General features: G+C 41.0%; 1 protein-coding gene across 3 annotated transcripts in view; it reads left to right on the top strand.

Annotated features, from left to right (window-relative positions):
* Window positions 1-1,811: 1,811 nt before the first annotated feature.
* ABCD2 (ATP binding cassette subfamily D member 2) overlaps window positions 1,812-21,766 on the top strand; it is a 48,718-nt gene continuing 28,763 nt past the window's right edge. The window contains exons 1-6 of one of the 3 annotated variants that reach the window (XM_051608580.1): window positions 1,812-2,922; window positions 4,293-4,473; window positions 8,656-8,777; window positions 12,450-12,618; window positions 15,984-16,078; window positions 17,451-17,596. In XM_051608580.1, coding sequence (XP_051464540.1) covers window positions 1,999-2,922; window positions 4,293-4,473; window positions 8,656-8,777; window positions 12,450-12,618; window positions 15,984-16,078; window positions 17,451-17,596 — 1,637 coding nt within the window. In that variant the 5' untranslated portion in view covers window positions 1,812-1,998. The remainder of the gene's footprint in view (window positions 2,923-4,292; window positions 4,474-8,655; window positions 8,778-12,449; window positions 12,619-15,983; window positions 16,079-17,450; window positions 17,597-21,766) is intronic. The other 2 variants (XM_051608579.1, XM_051608578.1) reach the window with 2 other exon arrangements.

Genomic DNA, 21,766 nt, shown 5'->3' with positions numbered 1-21,766 from the left:
TTTACTTAAATGTTCCCACAGATCACGAAGGGGTGTGTATGTCTGCACTTACTGCCAAGCCACCAAAAGCTTCAGTCCTCCACGATCTTGTGAAGTGAGAGGTCAGCAGATACACAACACCAGAACAAATCTGTGAACTTTGCCCTTGGTAAAAAAATGCTACAATAAAGGCATATTGCAAATAACTGTGGTTTGGCAAAATGTAAGAGTATGCTGTGATACACACAAGCCAGAATGTTAAGTATCCAAATGGAGATCATGATTTAAAAATATCAAACCCTAAGCAAAGCAATTTCTTAGCCAGTGTATCTCATCGATGTCTTGTGGGCTGAAAACCCTTTCCATTATACTGACAAAATAATCAGCAGTGAAACCAGGCCTACCTAGTGACTAGGAGTTAGCTGTACGGCTCTAGGTCAGATTTTGACAATGTTTTCCTAACTTTGAGTTGTGCATTTATTACAACAAAAACCCAAAACCAACCAAACAAAAACAAAACAAAACAAGCTAAAAGGACCTCTGTCCAAATGTCTATCCTGTTCTCACTGGCAGAAAGTCTAGGATCCACAATTATCTGACATTTCTACACAACTTTGCAGCAGCCCATTTTGGACACAGTTTGTGCAACCTCCTAGGGAGCTGTGAGAAATATATCTTACTTGGTCTTGTCTGGGTTTACTGGGCTTTTTGGAGGACACCTAGATGTTTTCGTAAGTGGTGCCTGATTTTTAAAAGCAAAGCACACTCTCTCAAATAAAAGATACTCTTTACTCATGCTGAAGCTTGTGTTGCTACCTAAACATCTTCATTGCACTCTGTCCAAAGAGGATTGTTGTTTAACAGTAATGTGACTTAATTCTGCATGTGCAGAGTTACAGAGAAGTAGCTGGCCTCACTCTCCATTTCTAGGGGAAGGCTGGACTCCTCAGCTATCCTGAAAATGCCTGGCGATGCATTTTTCAAATCTGCTTTTACACTCACATCCTAAACTAATGCTTTCTTGTATACCAGCTGATAGTTGCCTTACTATTTCATTTTCAAAGTGTGAAAGGACCCAAAGTCTTTCAGTACTCTGATCCTTCCTGTAATTTCAAATACAATACCTCTTCCAAGCAAGTGAAGAAGCAGGAATTAGGAATTAGGGAGGAGAGAAAATGAAAGCATTAACACAATTGCCTTTAGTGTTAATTTCTTTGTGTGAATTTAGCCTGGCTTTGCGCGACTCTGCCCGGGTTGTTTTTGTCTCACGCCGCGACAAGAGCACAATGCCGGTTTCCTTTTGACGAGAGGACAGGAAATAAACTACGCGCACTCGGAAAGCGCTGCCCCGGGTCCCGCCCGCGGCCGCCAGGACAGATGCCCGAGCCGGGGCTGACCCTCGGTCACCGGCCTCGGCTGCACCGGGCGCTCCTCCCACCCCTCCCGGGGGAGGGCGCGGGGGGACGCGGGGCTCGAACTCCCGCCGCCGTCGCCGTGTCCCCCCCCAGCCCCCCCGCCCCGCTGGCGGGGCCGGGGCCAGAGGCGGTGCCTGCTCCGCCGGGGCAGGCGGAAGGAAAGGGCCGGACGCAGCCTGAGGCGAGCCGGGGCGCTGCGGGGCCGGGCTCCGGGGACCCGCCGTGCAGCCAGGCCGAGCTCCGGGGACCCGCTGTCACCCAGGGGCCGAGCTCCGGGGGAAGCCGCGCTGCTGCTGCCGCCGCCGGGCCCCGGGCGACCCGCGGTGCCGGGACGCGGTGCCGGGGCCGCCCCGCGCCGCGCAGCCAATGGTGGTCGGCGGGGCGGGCTGCGCGGCGCCGGGCTGCGTTGTGCAACGCGCCGCGCTTTGAAGGCGACCGTCAGCCCCCGGAGGCAGGGCTCGTTCGGCATCTGTCACGGCAGGGCGGCCGGCGCGGAGCCGGGGCTGCCGGCGGCCCCATGAGCAGCCGGCGGGGCCGATCTTCCCGCTGGGCATGAGCCACCCCCGCTAGGGCCGGCGCGAAGCGGAGCCTCCGGCGGGGCAGGATGACCCAGATGCTGCACGCTGCGGCCCGCAGGGTGCCATGGACCAGGGCGGGCGCCGCGAAGAGGGCTGCGTGCCTGCTGGCCGCGGCGTACGGGCTCAGGATCCTCTATCCCATCATCCGCCGACGCGTGAGGCGGGCGGGCGGCAAGGGCGGCTCGCAGGATGCCGGCCCGGCTGAGCGGGGCCGGGACGCGCCGCACCGCGGCAAAGCCTCGCCGGCCGTGAACGCGGAGTTTTTCAGGCAGCTGCTGGAACTTCGCAAGCTGTTCTTCCCAAAGCTGGTGAGCACCGAGCTGGGCTTGCTCTGCCTCCACTCTTTCGCTCTGGTTTCCAGGACCTTCCTCTCCATCTATGTAGCCGCTCTCGATGGGAAGATTGTGAAAAGCATCGTAGAAAAAAATCCCAGGAGCTTTGCTTTCAAGTTAATCAAATGGCTGATGATTGCAATCCCGGCCACTTTCGTGAACAGCACCATACGGTACCTGGAGTGCAAGCTGGCCCTCGCCTTCCGCACGCGCCTGGTGGATCATGCCTACGAGACCTACTTTGCCAACCAGACTTACTACAGGGTGATCAGCATGGATGGGCGGCTGGCCAACCCCGACCAGTCCCTCACGGAGGACATCATGATGTTCTCGCAGTCCGTGGCACATCTCTACTCCAACCTGACCAAGCCCATCCTGGATGTCGTGCTCACCTCCTACACCCTCATCCGCACAGCGCGGTCCCGGGGGGCGAACCCCATCGGGCCCACGCTCCTGGCTGGGCTCGTCGTCTATGCTACGGCCCGTGTGCTCAAAGCCTGCTCGCCCAAGTTTGGCAAGCTGGTGGCTGAGGAGGCTCACAAGAAGGGCTACCTGCGCTTCATGCATTCACGCATCATTGCCAATGTGGAAGAGATCGCCTTTTACCGAGGACACAAGGTAAGGGGGACAGGAAAAGGAGGGCACTGGGGTTGCTCCTGCAGTGTCGGAGCTGCCCCTTGCTGCCCTTCCCGAGCGCTTTGGGTCCCTCTGACATTTAAACCTGTTTACAGCTAGCACTTCCCGTTTCCTAGGAAAGTGCTGTCTCACAGGCGGTATCTGGGGGGAGTGGACCGTAGTTCCCTTGTGCTCTGGCAATGTTCCTGTTTTGTGGCTGGATCCTATGCTTTTCTAGAAAGCTAATCTCCGGGCTTGTTTTTCCCCACCCAGTTAATTCTGCTTAACTTTTCCAGGCTTTTTTTTTTTAATTTTTCTTTTTCACCCGTGTTTATGAACTACCAGATTTAATGCTGCAGAAGCAGCAAACAGGCACACCAGAAAGTCTAGGGGTAAACTCTGTTGATAGCACGGAGAGCACTACAACCTTTGACACTCTTTTACATAGCTAAGCAAAGATGTAGTCATCTGAGGCTTAAAATAGCTTAAGTACAGTACTTCTGCAGTCACAGTTACATAAAGTAATGGCTTGTTTTAAAGCCACCTTATTAAAGAACTCTTCATATTTTTATTATAAGTTAATTCTGGCTGTAACACCTTTCAAACACATTTTGGAAAAAAAAAGTTGTTTCATGTAAGGTGAAAATGAAAGCTGGAAACCAGCCTGAAGTGTTACTCTTGCAGTCCAAGCAATGATTATATAATGTGGGTGGTTTATTTTGGTAGAATCAATCATTCTCAAAATCTGTCTATCATAGTGTTTAAAGTGCAGCTAAATTAAACTTTATTTTTCAGTTTCCATGTATACTGTCTTGAACTGTATGCATGAAATCATATTGACTTGCAACTGTCTTTGACTCGTTAAACTTCTTGGGATAGCCCTCTCTTCCTCCAGACTGCTTGCAGAAACAAGCAGCCTTGCATTTCGGGGATCAGCTCTGTAACTACAAGTCATGGGAGATAATTGATCCCCAAACGCTTTCCAGTAGGAGGAGTTTCAGTTGCTGTGAAACTACAGCTGCAGCTTCATTAAAAGGCTGTGGAATCAATCTTACTTTGATTGTTAGAATCAGCTGTTGTGACTGTCGTGTATATTGTTCTTGTACATACCAGAGAACTTAAAAGAGTTGAAAACCTGCCAATGTGCTGTTGAGGGATGACGGTGTAAATAAGAACCAGGTCCACTGACTTCCATAAAGCTGTGCACTTGTGCTGTGAGGCTGCAGCACTGTGAAAATGAAGTACCATGCAGCAGATGTGACAGGGAAGTCACAGCTCTGGGCACCCAATTATTTCATGCACGTATGTGAATGTATCTTGTATGACATGCATCTTTGTTGCATTGTATAAATGTTTTATTTTTTTACCTGTAGGTAGAAATGAAACAACTGCAAAAAAGCTACAAGGCTTTGGTAGATCAAATGAATCTCATTTTATCCAAACGTTTATGGTACATCATGATAGAGCAGTTCCTGATGAAGTATGTTTGGAGTAGCTGTGGTATGATTATGGTTGCTGTGCCCATCATCACTGCAACAGGCTTTGCAGATGGCGGTAATACCATTTTTTACTTTATTTCTAAATGTTTCTTTAAAAATGCATCCTCAAAAGACTGTACTTCCCCTGAGTGTCATTCATACATATTTATTATTCACAGACTTTATTACAATGTCCGTGTTTGTGCTTAACTTTCACACATAGCAAGTCAGTTGAGGAAAGAGCAACACAAAAGAGCCAACTGAACACAGCAGCATGAGTTCAGGACTTAGAGGATCCTTGTGTCATATGAGATTGTAATGGTAATTACAGAGCCTTTTCACTAGCCACAGTTGCCATGGCAGGCTGATTTTTTGCAGCTTCTCCTGCTGCTTTACAAAATGATATTATTAACATTCCTAGAGTGCTTATTTCCCCCTTCCGTAAACCATAGGGTAATTATAAGTAATTATTCTCTTATGTGTTGAGATGTTAGGAACCACTTTTTTTCCCTGACTCCCTGGGAGAAGAGCAGGTGAAGTTCAGATTCCAGGCTTAGATGGTATCATTTTTGACATCCTATCAGAACTTTCCAGGAAGTGAAAGGAGACTGTAATAGTAGTGTCATTGCAGATGCCATAAAAACCAAAGCAAACTAAAAAAACAACAACAAACGCACCCGCGCAAAAAAACCCCAAAACAGAGCAGAAATAAATGTAATTAAGGAGGGCTAATGAAAGACAGGAGGGGAAGTTTATTCATAGGCTTCCTTACGCACAGTTAGGGCCATAGAATATATTACAAATTCCACAGAATCCTCCAAACACAGATCAACAACGTCTGTGGAAGCATCAGTTCTGTGTTGGGTACATTTACTCAGGAATGAGTAAATTAATTTCACTGTAAGTCTTGGTAGTTGTGTTCCAAATCAGGGCTGTCCAGCTGAACAAGTTTGGTTCAACCTGTAGGATGACCCTGTGCAGCCCCCACATGGCTTAGCTTACTTGGAGTTGTGTTAATACATGGCTGGGTGTTCAGCTGCCTGAGCTGCTGCCCAGCGTGTGGCTCCAGAGGGCACTAAATCAGGACCCTGGCTGGCATCCTGGTAACAGCTTCAAAAATACCAGGAGGTCCTATTCCAAACAGAAGAGTTTGTACGAAGCCATTTCACCTCACAGTGAAGGTTATCGACACAACAGAAAAAGTGATGAGAGTCTTTCTGCTAAAACAGGAATAACTACAGTTAAGAAAAAGATGGGTAAATGTCTCCTTGGTATTACAGCATGAATAATGAAAAAAAGACTCGCATTCATGCTAACCTAAATAACTTTCCTGTTACTCGTGAGTATTTTTTTCATTAATACTTTTCAAATGTGGGAGAAAATAAATAAACAGCGATGGCTCGTGTTGTAAAGTGGAAGAATATTTGCCAACAGCAACATAAAATGTTAAAGCATGGGGCTTATTATGGTGACCTGAGGCATATCATAATGATAGATCACAAATACTGACAAATCAACACTGACAAGACCAGTTCAAAGTGTAATAGGTTTTCAACGATTCAAGCAGACCTGAACTTACCAGTGGCCTGCTTGGGTAAACAACACTTTGTGTCACAGCAGGTTAGATGCAAGTTTGTTCATATCTGAAGGAAGAGATAGTGGATTTATTACTTTAGGATAAATTGCCAGAAATCAGAGATATGTACAAAGCTGGTACAATGACCAGGCCTGAGACTAAAGGTGTAAAGAAACAAATTTTGTACACTTCTTCAGGAAAGAAAAAAAACCACTACCCAAAAAACAACCAACCAAAACACAAACATACAAATAAACCCCAAACCCAAAACCCTGCAATAAAGAGAGAATCTTTGATTATGGGGATATTTTTGACTGAATTTTGCCAGTTGTGTTCCATATTCCTTGCGGAGCCAAGATTCCCATTCAATAACATTTCACGTTCTTTTTGTATTACATGACTGAATGTTCCAAATGTCGCGTTTCTCACCAGTCTCTGGAAAGTAACTATTTTTGGAAGCAAGACTTTGATTTCTCTAGATGCAATGAACGCTTATCTTTGTTTATAAAGCAAGTATGACTGTTAGTTACATAAATGAAGATGAAAAGGGAAATGTTAGATTCTGTATGAAACAGAGACAGTCTGTCTGCCCTGTTACAATGCACCACTTCTTCAAACAAGGAGGCCAGCAATATGAAAAATGTTTTGGACGTTTGGAAATGTTCAAAAAAAGCAATCTTGGTGGGTTAGGCATGTGATGTAAAAGCTTGTGTTTTGGAATGGTGAAATGCTTGTAAAATCTGTATAGTTTTAATTTTTCAAATACGCCTAGAAGTTTGCCTAAAATGACAGATGCAGTGGTTTGTAGAGACATCTAAACTTTTGCTAGATGAGCTAGCCTGGGTGCTGGAAGCAGCTGCCAGTAAATTCTGCATTTACATCCAGGCGGAATGCTGCATTAATGTAGTTAAACCATAGCTGATTCCAAAATTATTTGATTTAGGTTGTTATATATAAAATGGGCTATAATCCCAACAAGATAAGCAAAAATTTGTTGTCTCAGAAGTAAGAAATAAATTTCCATTTAGTTTTTGCTATCGAATCCATTGTATTCTCTCTATCTTCAAATTTTTTCTTCTTAGGGCGGAAATGACTTTTTAAAGTAAGTGAGAACTACATGACCAAGAGTTTTTTAATCTCCCCCTTTTGCAAAACGTTTTTCTGAACATGTACCTCAATTAATCGAAAGTGTTATAAAAAACATCTGAGGCCAGCAACAGTAACATAGATGGTGTGTATGTATGTATATAAATATATATATATATATGAAAAATTATGATGTAAGAATTTTTTTAAAGTTTTTTGTAAATTATCCATAGTGTGTTTCAGTGATTCAGCTGTAATTACAAGGGATACCTTGATGGATGTGTAAATGAAAACAATATAACATATAGATTTAGCTAACAAAGACAGAAAGATACATCTGGCCTTGGTATTGCATGTAAATTACTAGACACCAGATTTCTAGAATCACATCTTGTCTGGGAAGTGAGACTTGTTGCAAAGTGAAAAAATATTGTTTGGTTTACTCTTGCATTGACTGGCTTAGGCCGTAACATTTACAGTCACATTACACCTGCAGGGAATTTCTCTCAGATTTTCTTGACTATAGTGCAGACATCACAGAGGATGTTAATAACAATTGCTGCTGCAGTAGTTGACACCTATTACCCTGCATAACCTGATGCCTAGCAGCATCTTAGCTTAAAAAAGAAACTTAAAAAAAACTTTTCCAACTTAAGAAAAAATATCCAGACCCTGTTCTGCAACAGACTTTAAAAAAAAAACCAAAAAAACCCCAAAAAACCCAGACTATAAAGATTATACATAAAGTTATGCAATGTAGAAAACCCTTGAGACCTTTCATTCTAAGTGTTGTATGTGAGAAATATTCTAAGAGTGGTTTACTACACATTGCTGTCTTCTTTTTTGTAGATGCAGCTAGTAACACTGAAACAGTGTTCACTCTTAAAATATTCAGCCACTTCTTTTTAAATCTTGATTCCTTCAAGCAGCAAACATTGCACGGTGCCTGTTGCTGCTGACGTTCTTACGAGACAACTTTCTTTGGAGCAACAGTTTTCTTGCTAATAGGATGCAGTGTCATAAACATAAAAATCACAGCTTTGTTCTAGGGGTCAGATGAAGAGAGAAACTATGTTGTGAAAGAGGTATTCTGCTTAAACACTGCCTTTGATAATAAAAGAGCTCATTGCTTTCTTACAGAAGTATGATTATGTTGCCAGTTTTCCATCAATATGTATGTTTTCTTTTACATGAAGTCAGGAACTAAGTAAGGCTGAAAATGAATAATTGCAAAAGTAATAGAAATTATATTAAGAATCTGTTTTATATCATTGCTTAGGTTTCACTTTTTTCCTATTTTGAAAAATTTAGGTTGGATAGTGATATAATAAAAGGAAAAATGTCTAGGTAGACAAAGAGTGTAAAAGAAAAGGATGTTTTATGTATGAAGATGAATTCTATATACTCCCACTTGCTCTTTGTTACCAAGCTATCTATGCTTATTGAATCACCAATTCTTTTTTGAAAGGTTGTCTTCACAGAATTAACTTTTTCTTAATTTAAAAGCTGCTTTATAATGGCCCACATTCTAATTGTAATTTAGCTTGTAATGCTAGTTTCAGAAGAATATTTTTAACATAAAACTTTTACTTTTAGAACTGGAAGATGGCCAGAAACAGGCGATGGTTAGTGAAAGAACAGAAGCTTTTACTACATCACGAAACTTGCTGATCTCTGGGGCAGATGCTATTGAGAGGATTATGTCTTCCTACAAAGAGGTACTGTACATCTGTCATACATGAAACAGAAGAGAAAAATGTAAAACAGAATTTGCATTAAATATAAACTGTAATAAAAGAAGTGTGGTTTTAAAAGGCAAATGCTATTGCAACTAAACTGATGTAGAACTTTGAAATGATAGTTTGATCTTTAGAGTTAAGTCCACAGTCTAAAGTGCACAGCTGCCAGTATGGTGCAATATGTAAATCTAATTTTTAATACTTGTGTTCAGGTGTCATCAGAGAGAAAGAGAGGTTCCTGGAATATGAGTGATAAAGGTTCAAATTCCTCCTCTTTGGAGCACAGACCTGAATTCAGGCTGTCTGCCTCCAATGTACTGGGGATCTTCTGTTGGAAGAATCATATTTTGTATGAAATATGAAGAGAATTGAATACTTATTTCCAACCACCTGAACTGTCGGGTTGTTTTCAGTATCTTGTAAACCTGTTAATTTGCAAGTAATTTTGCAGAGCAGAGAAATTTTAACAGGAAAAAATCAACCTTGGGACAGCAGATAGTCTAGAAGTACGGGATGTTACTCTGAAAGATCAAAGATGTTATCTTGGGTCCTTACCCAAATTCCAGTAAAGGTGGGCTTTCATCAGGACTTTCTCTAGATGCCATCTGCTAAGCAAAAGGAAAGCAAGGCAGCACTGTTGTTCCCCTTAACATTTCCTTCTGAATGTTGGTTCCACATCCGTTAATTGGTTTTTGCTCATCCCTTTGGTGGGTTTTTCCCAGTGCAGTGTGAGGAGGCCACACATTAGCTAGGCGGCAAATCAAAGGCTGTGGATTCCAAGTAATGGAATCCAGCCATAAGAGCTACAGCCTTGTGAAGTGGAGGAGTAGGAGTGGTTTGGCACCTTCAGAGTGCCAGAGTCTGTGCTATATTCGGAAGGAGTTCTAATTCTAATGGACTGGGATTTTGACCTGTGCTCCTTTAGCTGTTCCCCTGCTTGGCATCTGCTCTAAAGATACTGCCAGATAACCTACTATGTATGGACGTAACTTCTCTTTTATTTTCATCATTTAAGTAATTTATGTAACGTACAGGAGAACTTACAAACATTGTGGGTTTATTTTTTTGAAACAAAAATACCTACAAAGTAGTAGGAACAACTGAACAAGCTCACTTTGTTTATAACATGGTGAGATTTTAATTCATACAGCATGAGATCAACGACCAGTTCTATGAATTTCCATCCTAGTTTTACATGTATACTTCTCTTCAAGAGACACTGCAGTACTTTAGCCACGTTCTCATTCCGATTTCTTGATTCGGTCAGTTTCCGAAGGACAGCGTATTTCAATCCACTTCAAGTGGTAGTGAAGTTCCAGTTCTTGCCCACCTGATCCACCAAATCAGCCTCCTCCTAATTCAGTGTGCAGATGAGGTGGGCTCTACCTTTCTTTGCAGGTCAATAGTTCAGATTATAATTGTCACAAGAAGGCAAAATGCCTTGAAGTGGGTGTGTATGACACAGATGTGTGGTGGAGGGGAACCCTCTCATTGAAGCCACAGGATTTCAGACTACAGCCCCCTTGCTATCCAAGAACCCTCATACCCCGGAGCATTGGGGGAGGCTGGACTGCAGTCTTACATCCCAGGTCTAAATCAGTGGTTTATGACTAAAAGATTAAGTGGGTTTGTGTATACGACCACTTAATGTTTGTATGTCCCTCTGTCCTCAAGTGAGGACTGCCGTGAGAACAGATTCACAAAAGTGGCAACTACAAAGTATTCAGGTATAAATATTAGGTAATTTATTAAGGCAACAGGTATAACAAGTTCAAGATGGCTGTTGATAAATGCACTGACTACAATAGGACTATTAATAGATGTCAATATTGCTAGCAATAATAATACAAAGCATACAATACACCCAGGGATGCTTTCACCCCTACCCAAGCAGGTGTCTTACCCAAGGAGGCATCCCTGCCTGGGGGGAAGAAGAGAGGATCAGGCCCATCAACCCATTTCAGGGGAGGTACTCTTCTCGCACTGAACAAAGAATTCAAGAACTAATTTAGTACCTTTTGGTGAGGTGGGACTTAGGTCATAACTAGTGTATTGATTGGTTCTTAACAAACAACTAATGAAAAGGTAAGGGAGACGCCCAGTGCCTGCTTAGTTTGTAAATGCAAGCTTCCTTAATGCCAGGGCTCGCTTTGCATGGAAATCACCAGGTGAAGTCCTACAGGTTTAGATCTAGGCCTTTCTTGCATGACCTCTGACCATGGAGCCTTTGCTTTGCTTCACAAGTTGTGCCCAGTCTGGCCATGTAGCTATCAGGCACCTGGGTTTGAGGATAAGCAGACAAGGACAGTGATGTCTTCTTTCATGCCAGTCAGTTGGGCCTGTCTTCCCTAGTGGACATGAACTTGCCTACTTGTCAGGTCCAAGGCCAGATACCCAGTTAAGCACTGCTCATCTCACACTCCTCTGCACAGCTACTTCCAAGAAAGTTAGAACAAAGCAAAATCCATGTTCTGTTTTCCCACAATAGTATTTAGTGTTATGACAAAGCGAGTTGGTAGGGTCATGATTTAGATACTTGCTACAAGTTATGTTTCTTCTTGGGGCATAGTTGGTACAAATTGCATTTATCACATGCAGGATTCTCTCCATAAAATGCCACTGCTGACACTGTGTGGAGCACTTGGTCCTGGCACGAGCTCCAGCTGAAATTGCTAGAAAGACTTCAGCGTGGAGAAAGACATTACAGCTCCTGTGTGCTACCTGCTGCCTCAAGTGCTGTTAGCTCAACACTTTTCACAGCTGTTAATGCAATTACCAATAGTGCAAAACAATCTACAGTGGATGGAGCTAAAACACTGAGGGATTGCTATTTTTAAACTGAGTTTTCCAAGACATTTATAAAGGGTTTGTATACTGAGATTATGTATGCCCATAGCAAATTAACTCAGTCATGGGGTTTATGTGTTTAACCACAACAAGCTACTGATTTTATAATCTTGAAATACTTTTCTTGCTTTTCTTGTTTTGCTGTCTGCATTTACCTCATCGTCTTAAAAATGCCCAGTTCTACTCCAGGGTCTCAGATTTAGCTCTGGTACTCTAGGATGCATTTGACAGAAGAGTGATTTCCTCTTTGTACCATATTTTAGATTAGGATGCTCTGGGGCTGCCTGTTTTACACAGGAAAACACAGCTTTCTCACATGAGGTTTCAGAAATACAGGGCAGTAAACAAATAATTATAGATGCCATTTTTTCTCACTTCTGTGGACCTTTATTTTGCTGGCAAATGCAGAGATTTTTTTCTTTGGTATGATAGGCTGTCTGTTTTCAGATATGCTAATAGCTATTCTCTGCTGAAGACTACTGATCCATGGAAAAGAGCAGTCCCTGCAACATCCTCATTTACTGGAGGCATCATAGCTTACATTGGCTGAATCTCCCTCAAATCCCCCGCAAATTGTCTCTGTGTGCAGGCTGGTAGGAGCTGTGGGTGCCATATGGGTTAGCACAGAATCTCAAGGAATCAAATGGATAGGCATCAAAAGATGCATCATTGATCCTTCCAGAGTAACATTTGAGAAGCACTGACTTGGAATAGCTGGGAATGTTTTTCATGATTTCTTGGCCAAACATTTCATTTACAGAATTTGTGAAGTGTGATTGAAATGAGGCATTTGTTGTTTCTCAGGTTACTGAGCTAGCAGGCTACACTGCCCGTGTCTACAATATGTTTTCGGTCTTCGATGAGGTGAAGAGAGGCATCTACAAAAGAACTGTTGTTATGCAAGGGTCTGAAAACAACAGCAAGAATGAAGATAAAGCAGAATCACACATCAATGGGCCCTTGGAAATCAAAGGTAATTAATTCATATTTGTGTGTATTTCCCTGTGTCTGGGGCTGGTGCAGTGAGACAGATGATGAACAGAGGTTTTGCTTCCACAACCAATCAGCCTCTCAGCCTTAGTACCCCAGAGACCATGTTCCCTTCCATTTTAAATCCATGCTATTTTGTAACTCAGTGCTTACACAGTGATTTTTTAATACAGAAAAAATGACTCAAACATTTTTCTGTGAAAACTTCCAATGCAAAAGACATTTCAACTGTACTGTTATTGGTGGTGGTGGTATTATTATTCTTCTTGGACAATAGACTTTTTTTTTTTTCCAGAAAACAGACTGATATTTTTTCATCTTCAAACAACACATTATTTTGTTTGGGGTAGGAGGGAAAGACAGATTGGTTCAGTACTTGGACAAAAGTACTACTTTGTAATTTAGTGGGAATTTTCAGCTGAAAGTTGGTCTGAAAACTTCTCCCTTCCCCTTACCTCCCACATGACCTGACCAATAAATACCTTATCCCTTCTCTCCCTATCCTTCATCTTTCTGGTGCTACTGTCTTCACCCTTACCAAAGCATTTTCTGTGTTCATACATTTCTTATTGTGCTCCGTTATGTGCCACCTTTCACGTCCAGCTTCTCTCTGAGAGACTTAAGGGCAGCTTTCGCAATGGGTTTTTCCCAGTTTTCCTGACAGACCCCTTCTGCTTCTGCCCTCTGTGGTTTTGAAAGCTCATTCTTTTAGCATCTAAAAACTTAAACCTTGGTACAGCTGGAGGCACCAAATGGTCTTTATGAAGTAACTTCTTTCAGCGATTTCAACAGTGTTGCCCTTCAGTACAGATTTCTCAAAGGTTCTCTGACAAGTCATCTGTCCTCTAACAGTCTGATGTGGTGTGGTAGATAGCTGTGGAAATAGCTGATGTCTTAATCTTGTAGATCTTGGTAGTTTTTGGCTGACATTAAAAAAAAGGCATTTTATAACTTATATTTTGTCACAAGAGAAAGGGTTTGTAGTTCCTGGAGTAACAAAGTAATTCTGGGGCTCTTTTGACATAAGTGTTTTAAAAACAAAACCAAATACAGTTCAGATATGTAAGCATGCTGCTCACGTTCCCTTTTAGTCTAGTATACTCATAACCCGCTCCTTTTTTATTCTGCAGGCTTTTCCCAGGATTTTATTCCCCTATAGTCACACATTTCATCCAGCCTGAGTTCCTTCCAAGTTGTGGTGACTAGTGTTTGCTCCTGAGTGGTTGCTGTAGGCTCTCAGAGGCAGCCAGCCAACAACACCCAGCATTGTTCACAAGGATTTAAGTAGAATTTGGGCCAGATGAATCTAGGCCACAGTCTCCACACTTTCTATGACAAGCCCCATTGTAATACTGTTTTTTCCTCCTTTCTTTTGGTCTTGATACTTCAGAAATCCCCACAGAGTGGATTTGCATGCAGGAAAAATTATGTATGTATAGGCGTCAGTGTTATTAGAAAAAAAAAATCTTAATATTCAGCTTCCCGAAGGCTCTTTCAACACATACTACTTATTTTCTTTTTAATCATCCAATAAGGGATGTCTGTGCTGTGCTTTGCATCTACTGTTGTGAATCAGAACATTGTGAAAATACGAAGAGTATTAAAATACTAGTAACAGGTACTAATATTGTCATATACATACTGTATCTAAGAATTCAGAATTTAAAAGTTGAAATATAATATTGCACATTTTGTACAAATACTGTCAATCTGTATAGCTGATTTAACGTTAAAAGGTGCTTTTAAAGCACCCTAACAGAGCAATCAAACATTGCAAAGTTAGGAAATGAGAACTACGTTTACGTAATACTTAGCTTACTATTTGACATCATAGTTTTATTATAGCTAGACCTTCTCCACTGTATCCAAGTGCTTCAAAAACATGAATTAATTTTGAAGAATTTCCGTGAGATTGTGAAGGATAACTTTTTGTGGAGACGTAGTCAGATAGATGCCAAGTCCTTTGCAAGTATCTGTGTGGTTGTAGTGACTGGGATGACCGTTTATCAGAAAAGCATGTCTTGGCCAAATTTTTTGCTTTTTGGTGAACCCATCAAATACCACAGGCCTGGTGTGGCCTGGTTGATCTCAGTTGTGTATCAGGTGCCTTTGTATGAGTCTGGAGGCAATAAAGCCTGTTAGTGCTTGTGGGAAACTGTTCTTTTCTTCCTCACATAAGTCTAATGCGACAGTGCTATAAGGCTGCAATATTTATATCCTTTTTAACAGCAAAACAATTTCGTTTTCCATAGTCTCGTGTTGGACACCACAAAACTGTTTTATTTAAAAAACATTTTAGGAAAAAGAGAACCCTTGGCCTGATACATAGCAAATCAATTTTTACCCAGGTTCTTATAGTTCAGCAAAGTTGGAAGCAATTGAAAAAAAGAGTCTCTTAATGAAATTATCAGACTAACCTTAACTGAAGGATATGCTATTATGTCTTTTTATAATAAACTCAGCTTTTCCTTAGTTCCATTTCCCTTTGTTCAGATTACTGTAAGTTATAAAATAAGCAGCCTTCTAATACAAAATAAGATCTCTTTCCTTTGCATCTTCTCTATAAAGGCAATTTCTGATATTTGTCTAAGAGTCCAGATGTTTGGTTTCTGTTAGAGGAGCCAATTAACAGGCAACTGAGGAGTTAAGAGTTGGCTTCATTTTTGCACTGTTTCATGAAGGATTTATCTCTAAATTCTTGTGTTACAGAGTATCCAAAAATCCGGTTGAGACTGTATATTTAAGTTTGCCAGAAATCCAAATAGTAAGTGTAGCTACTGCAGTGAAATATGTTATTTGAGTTTCCACAAATACTTGCAAGACACGTTTACAGTGTCTGTGTCTTCAAAAAGAGATGGAGACAAGCCATTAAATGTTTGCTCCTTCGCTCTTGTTGCTGGAGGAGACTGAACTGGGCTCAGAGTTTTAGAGCTGGTAGTAAAAGTAGGTTCCATTTTCTAAATAAATCCTCCAGAGAAGGTAAACTAGTCTGCCTTTGGCTAAGGCTGTCCTTGAACTTGCTTTCTGGTTGATGCTGACCACCTATTTAAAACTAAAAGCACTAAAGACAGGAAGGATGTGAACAAACATGTCTTTGTAGTGCATTAGGTACTTATGATGCATATTGTTTTAAGATCAAATTTGAGATTCACTGCACAATCTTGGCTACTGCTGGCAGTGTCTCTCTGAGCAGCTAAGATTTATGACCCAGATTTTCCACTAGGGGAACCTGGAGTGCATTAAGAAGTTCTTTGAAGGTCACCGATTTCTACTTCTCATCACAGAGCCTGTCACATAACATTGCTTAACAGAAGGTTTCACAAATGTGTTTTGTTTTTTTCTTTCTAGGGAAAGTTATTGATGTTGATCATGGAATTATTTGTGAAAATGTTCCTATTATTACTCCGAATGGTGATGTGGTGGTTTCCAGACTAAACTTCAAAGTAAGATGATATGCAAGAATCTTCTGATTGTTGCCATCACATTAACATAAACAGCACAGAATTCATGTACCTTATGTTAAGTACTTGGAGGAGCATATGGATAAAAGGGAAAGTCCAGAAAGGTAGGCATAGTAGCTCAATAGAGGCAGACATATGTAGTTTATCCTGCTCAGATAAAGAGAAGAGAGGATTTCTGGTACTGTTGCCAGGTGAAAAAGCAACCTGAGATTTTAAAATGTGTATATGGGAGTCTGCATCCATCTTTACTACATTTAAATTAAATTGGGATGCTTTACTCACATAGGCTCCTTTAAAAGTCTGAGTTCCCAGCAACAGTGAAAAAATTAAGTCTGTAGTTTTGCTTGATCAGCACAAAAAACATTACTAACTAATAGTTCACAAGCCCAACCCTGGAGTGTTTATTCAGTAAAAACTTGAATTGTTTTTAAAAAGCTCTTCCAGATACTACTCGGTACCTGCTCACAATTTTAATGGATGGCCTTTACTGAATTACTTTACTGAATTACTCCCATGTATATCCTGATCTTATGTTCCACAGCACATGCTATAATTCAAAAAAATAATTGAAGTTATCAGAATACTTAACATGAATAATTCCAGCAGGTCCTTCAATTTAGCTAAAGCAGAGTGTTCCTCTTGTCATCTCTGTTGGGATAGGAATTAGCATCTAGGAGGATGCATCTAGGGACCTAGCTATGACAAAACCTGCAATGGCTTTGCTGTAGGAATTTCAGATTTGTAAAGTTGCAAAATGGTCAAGGAGACAATGATATTTGTTCATTTGTTGCAAGAGACAAAAACAACCAAAAATATAGTAAATATATTTCGGTAAAGCGTAGACAACAACATTTTGGTTATGGATGAGTATACACTCATCTATATACAGGGTAATATTCAAATGAATAAAAACAGGTGCATCACAGCCAAAATAACACTGGTAATTAAGTGGGGAAGTGAAATATATTTTCCAAGTCATTTGATTGGGCTCTCATAGCTTAAATGAGTATGACTGATGGGCGTGGCACTGCTCTCTACACTGCTAACACCTTTGGATCTAATCTGCGTTAGAGTAATTGATTCTGACTACTGGTGTGTTGACATTGTGATATAATCAGTGTTGTTTATAGTAATACTCAGACATTATAGAAATTATTTTTATTGTTTTAGACCACATATTATGTGTATGTAATGCCACTGGTTCCAGGATAGTTGTATAAATATATGCCAGGAATAAATGAAATGGATTGATAATTTGATATAAATGCTCATGTAACTCCCTCTAGGGATCTTGGACTGTCTTGTGCCATATATACTACATTGTAACATATTTTCATTTTCATTGCTAATGTAGGTCGAGGAGGGGATGAATCTTTTAATCACTGGACCTAATGGCTGTGGAAAGAGTTCACTCTTCAGAATTTTAAGTGGTTTGTGGCCTGTGTATGAAGGAGTCCTCTACAAACCTCCTCCAGAGCACATGTTTTATATACCACAAAGGTATGTGTTATGCTCAAGGTGATACCTTTTTCCTGTCTACATGAATTTTGATTCCTCTTCTCTTATTTTCAATGTGATATGTACAGCCAAGTGAAAAAGTGGTAAGCACAACCTCAGCTGTTTGGAGAGTGCTAAAAGAAAAAAAAGATCTCTTTGGTGATGCAAATCTTCAGTCATAAGAAGGGGCTCACAGGCACTGTGCTTCCCTCATGGCTAACGTCCTGATGATTGGAGTAATGGGAACAGACTAGAACCTGAAAGAAATTTGAAATAGACCTACTAGATCTTAATTCTGATTTCACTTTAAAACCAAAGATCAAAATAAATGAGAGTCTCTTGTTCAAATCCTCAACTATTACACTACAAGACCAGAATCCAATCCAATATTAACTGACAATTGCCTTTTTAATAATAGGTGTTTATTTCACTAAGGGAAACATGGCTTTGTTGTGCTTTGTTTGTATTCTGACTTGCTGTTGGACTCTCAGAACATACTTTAATGCAGTTGATTCTAGAATATCTCCTTAGAGACTTCTGACTAGGTTGTTTTGCAAAAGCAAAATCAAACACTGGGAATCTTTGGTTGCTTTCTGTAGTTAATTTCTTCCCATGGGCAAAAGAAGTATTCAAAGTACAGTTTGTAGTCTTGTTTAAAAGGTACAAGCTATTTAAGCTGAATGGAAAATATTAACTGATTAGTAGATTTTCCTTGCTGCAGGTGAAGATAACAACATTTAGCTAGAATTTTTCAAATATATGTATAACATAGCTAGCCATTGTCATTTTTCTGAGCCACTTGAAGGTTTCATTCAGGAATTTGGAACAAAATGCTTTATTAAATATTTTTCAAAACATTATTTCATAATTCCCGTTGTGCAGGATATTCTTAAAACCAGTTGAATTGTTGTTCAGAATAGCTTTTTTTCTGCCTTTTTTCTTGCAGAAAATCCTGAGTTTCAGCCAGTTCTGTCCCCCGTGTGATCCTAGTCCCTCCTCAGATCAACATCTGAGACTGGCTCGTCTACAGCCCTTCCCTTCACTTATGTCCTCTTTGTTCTGTGAAAGCAAACAGACTCGCATTGCATTCAGGCAGATTTGCCAAGGAGCTGGTTGAGGGGACTGAATCACATCTGCTGGGGTTTTAATTCCATAAACATGCTTCCTTGTTATCTCTTTCCCCTAATTTTGGAGTGCCAGGGGAGTTTGTTGACAGACCTGTTCCTTGGAAAGTTTCAGACTCTTGTTCAGAAGCTGAGATTCAGCCAGGGGCTTTGAAGCCCATTTTACTGAAGCCATGCAGGGACTGGCCTATCATCCTTGCAGTGTACCCCAAAGGTATCACTTGTATGCAGCCCATCCTAATAGCATCCACCAGGAGAACGCATGCTGCCATGGTGTCTTTGGGACATCCAAGTGATGTTGCCATGGCTTGGCCCTGTGGGAGGTCTGCACTCTTGGAGGTTATTTTAGGCAGTACACAGAGGCATTCTCTTGCCAAGGGGCAGAGCAGTATCTGGGTGTAAATGGAGCAACAGTGAGAGAGGGCTCTGCTGCAAAAGTGCAACACCTTGATTGTGGCTGAAGATTTTGAATTCTACTTCGGGACAGTTCAGCTGCGTCAGTATGTGTTCTGTAGACTCAGAAGTGTAACCTTCCACTCATAAGTGTCTTGTATTTGGAAAGGGACTGTGAGACTGAGTCTTGTAGGATTTGTGGGTCAGTATGGCTGAAGGGGTTGATATGGGACAGCAATCAGATTTGTTTGTTAGGGTGTCCTTGAGGACCCTGAGTTGCTTTTTTCCCTCAGTGTATTTGTTGTTTCAGCTTAAAGAGTCTCAGATTAATATCTGAGACACTAAGAATTACTTTAAAGAGATTAAATTTCAAATTGAAGTTTGTATCTTTCTGGACCATATTTGTGACAGATATGCTGGATTTTTAGGGCTTTTATGTGGGTTTCCTTATATGGTCCAGGCATTATTTTCTGCCTGTATTCCACCTCTGAGTGTTTTAACAATTCATTTATTTATAACCTAAATAAATTACACATCCACTTGGGGGTTTTTTTCTGTCCCTGGCTCTGGAATACATTCAGAATTTCTGTAGTGGCTTATAAATTGTTCCGAAGTCCCAAAATTAAAGCAGCTTGTTTTGGAAGGTCCTGTTGGTGCAGTTTGCTTATTAACCCTGTGCAAATTGCTGCTTGGTCAGGATTACCTTCTGTTTGTTTATTTTTTTAGACATCATTCTAAAACTGCAGACTGGAAAAGACAGTACCCTGTCTACATTTAATCGTAGATCTATTTCAGCATAACTTGAGGGAAAGTTTATGTTCTGGACTGAGAGAATTTGGGAGGTGGTCAAACAGTATCACCTGGATTCAGTCTACCTCAGTCTTTCATTTGCTGGGTAGGTGAAAACTGTGGTACAGCAGAAGGCTCTTGAATTGCTGGGTGTCTATCAGAGCAGTGAATTAGAATGACATTGTTGTGTTTAAGTGTATACATTATATCTCTGGTCTAAGAACATGCCAAGATGGCTCTCCATGAGTGGACACAGTTACCATTGATCCTTGCAGGAACTTATTCCTGTGTGTCTGTGGCTGAATTTAATTCTGCATCAGCCCTCTTGCAGTCAAAAGTAGGAACCTCATCTGCACACAGTGAATGATGGAGAATACAGTGACTTTTAAGTTACAAAATGCTCCACAGTAAGTAGAAGCTCACTGAAAATACTATTTTTTCATCTCTGTTTGTAATGATCCAGCATAGCGTTTCAGAAATACATGGGAAGTCATGTGTCTTTGCTGAGTTCAAAAGCTACACAGAAAAGTATGATTTATTAGAAAGTGAATTATCTCATTGTATACTCCAAATTTCATCAGCACTGCAAACACTTTATTGATTGTTTAGCATGATTATACTGCTTTTTTTTTTTGCTTTTTTTAATATATATATATATTTTTTACCTCTGTGAATCATCATGAGATTTTATTTTCTCCCCATATATAGGGCCAGACCTTATCAGTCATAATGCTGGTGGATGCTGATGGGACAACATGTCCTTTGGGGGGACAGGGACAGGGAAGCCCTGGAATTTCTGTGAGTGTGGCTCTGCTGCTGCCTGTGACAGGCCTATGAAAGAGGAGGGTAGACAGAAGAGAGTGAGGCTTTAAGAGGCTTTAAGGAGTCCAGCATCATATTGATGCCAAAAGCAACTTGTTTTCAAGGATGGATCAGTGCTAGGAACTGGTTACAGCTCAACAAGTTGTCACATCTCATTGGAGCCTCAGTAACTGGCAGAGTGTGTGTTCTTACCCCTTCTACTTTTCTGTCCCTCTTTTGCAAAGTAAAATTAATTTGTGTTAACCACCTCTTTGCATTCCTCTTAATTAGCTGGTCAAGAAGGTACCATGAATTAAAAAAAAAAAAAAAAAAAGCTTGTGGGTGCTCTAGTTGCTAAGGAATCATGATTGAAATCATAATTCTGAAACATCTTTTCAAATAATAAATTATTAACAAAAATACATGGCAGGTAGTATGAATATAAATTACCACAAAATATATATGTAGCACTTAGGGAATTAAAGAAGCCATCAATCCTTTCACAGTGTATCTCTGAAGGTCTCTGTGTATAGCATAGCCTGCTTTCTCCAGATGGTGCCCTATTCATGTTCTGTTGGTCTTAAACATGGGAGGAGAGTGAACTCCAGTGAGCTCTAGCATACAGTTCCTCCTAACATTTGCTACAGCTCTTCTTGCTCTCCAACTAAAAGTCTCAGCTTTTTCAGTTGTAAGGAAACACAGATTCTGCACATGCTGGCTTTTATTTCCTTAGTTCTCCCTCATTTGATATACACACCAGCATAATTGCACACCTACATATTGGCAGGTTACCCTGGCAACACCTCGGGAATATTCCTCAGTGTCTCAGCACTGAAAAGCTGCAGTAAAGCTGTGATCGCCACTGGATTTTTGATAGAAATTATTAATAATTATCTGCCAGCTGTGTCTTACTGTCTTATTTGCATTGAGGAAAGTCTTGTGCAGTCCTTGTTGGTTCCCTAACCTTCAATCACCAGTCTCCAGTCTTTCTAGTGCAGCACATAGCTAAAATGTCCATCAGCATTTTCTCTGTCTTTCCTGAGGACTGATTGACATTTGTAGAGCT

This window comes from Apus apus, chromosome 1, assembly GCF_020740795.1.
Source record: "Apus apus isolate bApuApu2 chromosome 1, bApuApu2.pri.cur, whole genome shotgun sequence".
Lineage (NCBI taxonomy): Eukaryota > Metazoa > Chordata > Aves > Apodiformes > Apodidae > Apus > Apus apus.
The sequence above is the reverse complement of the archived record's forward strand: the minus strand, read 5'-3'. Positions and strand labels throughout refer to the sequence as shown.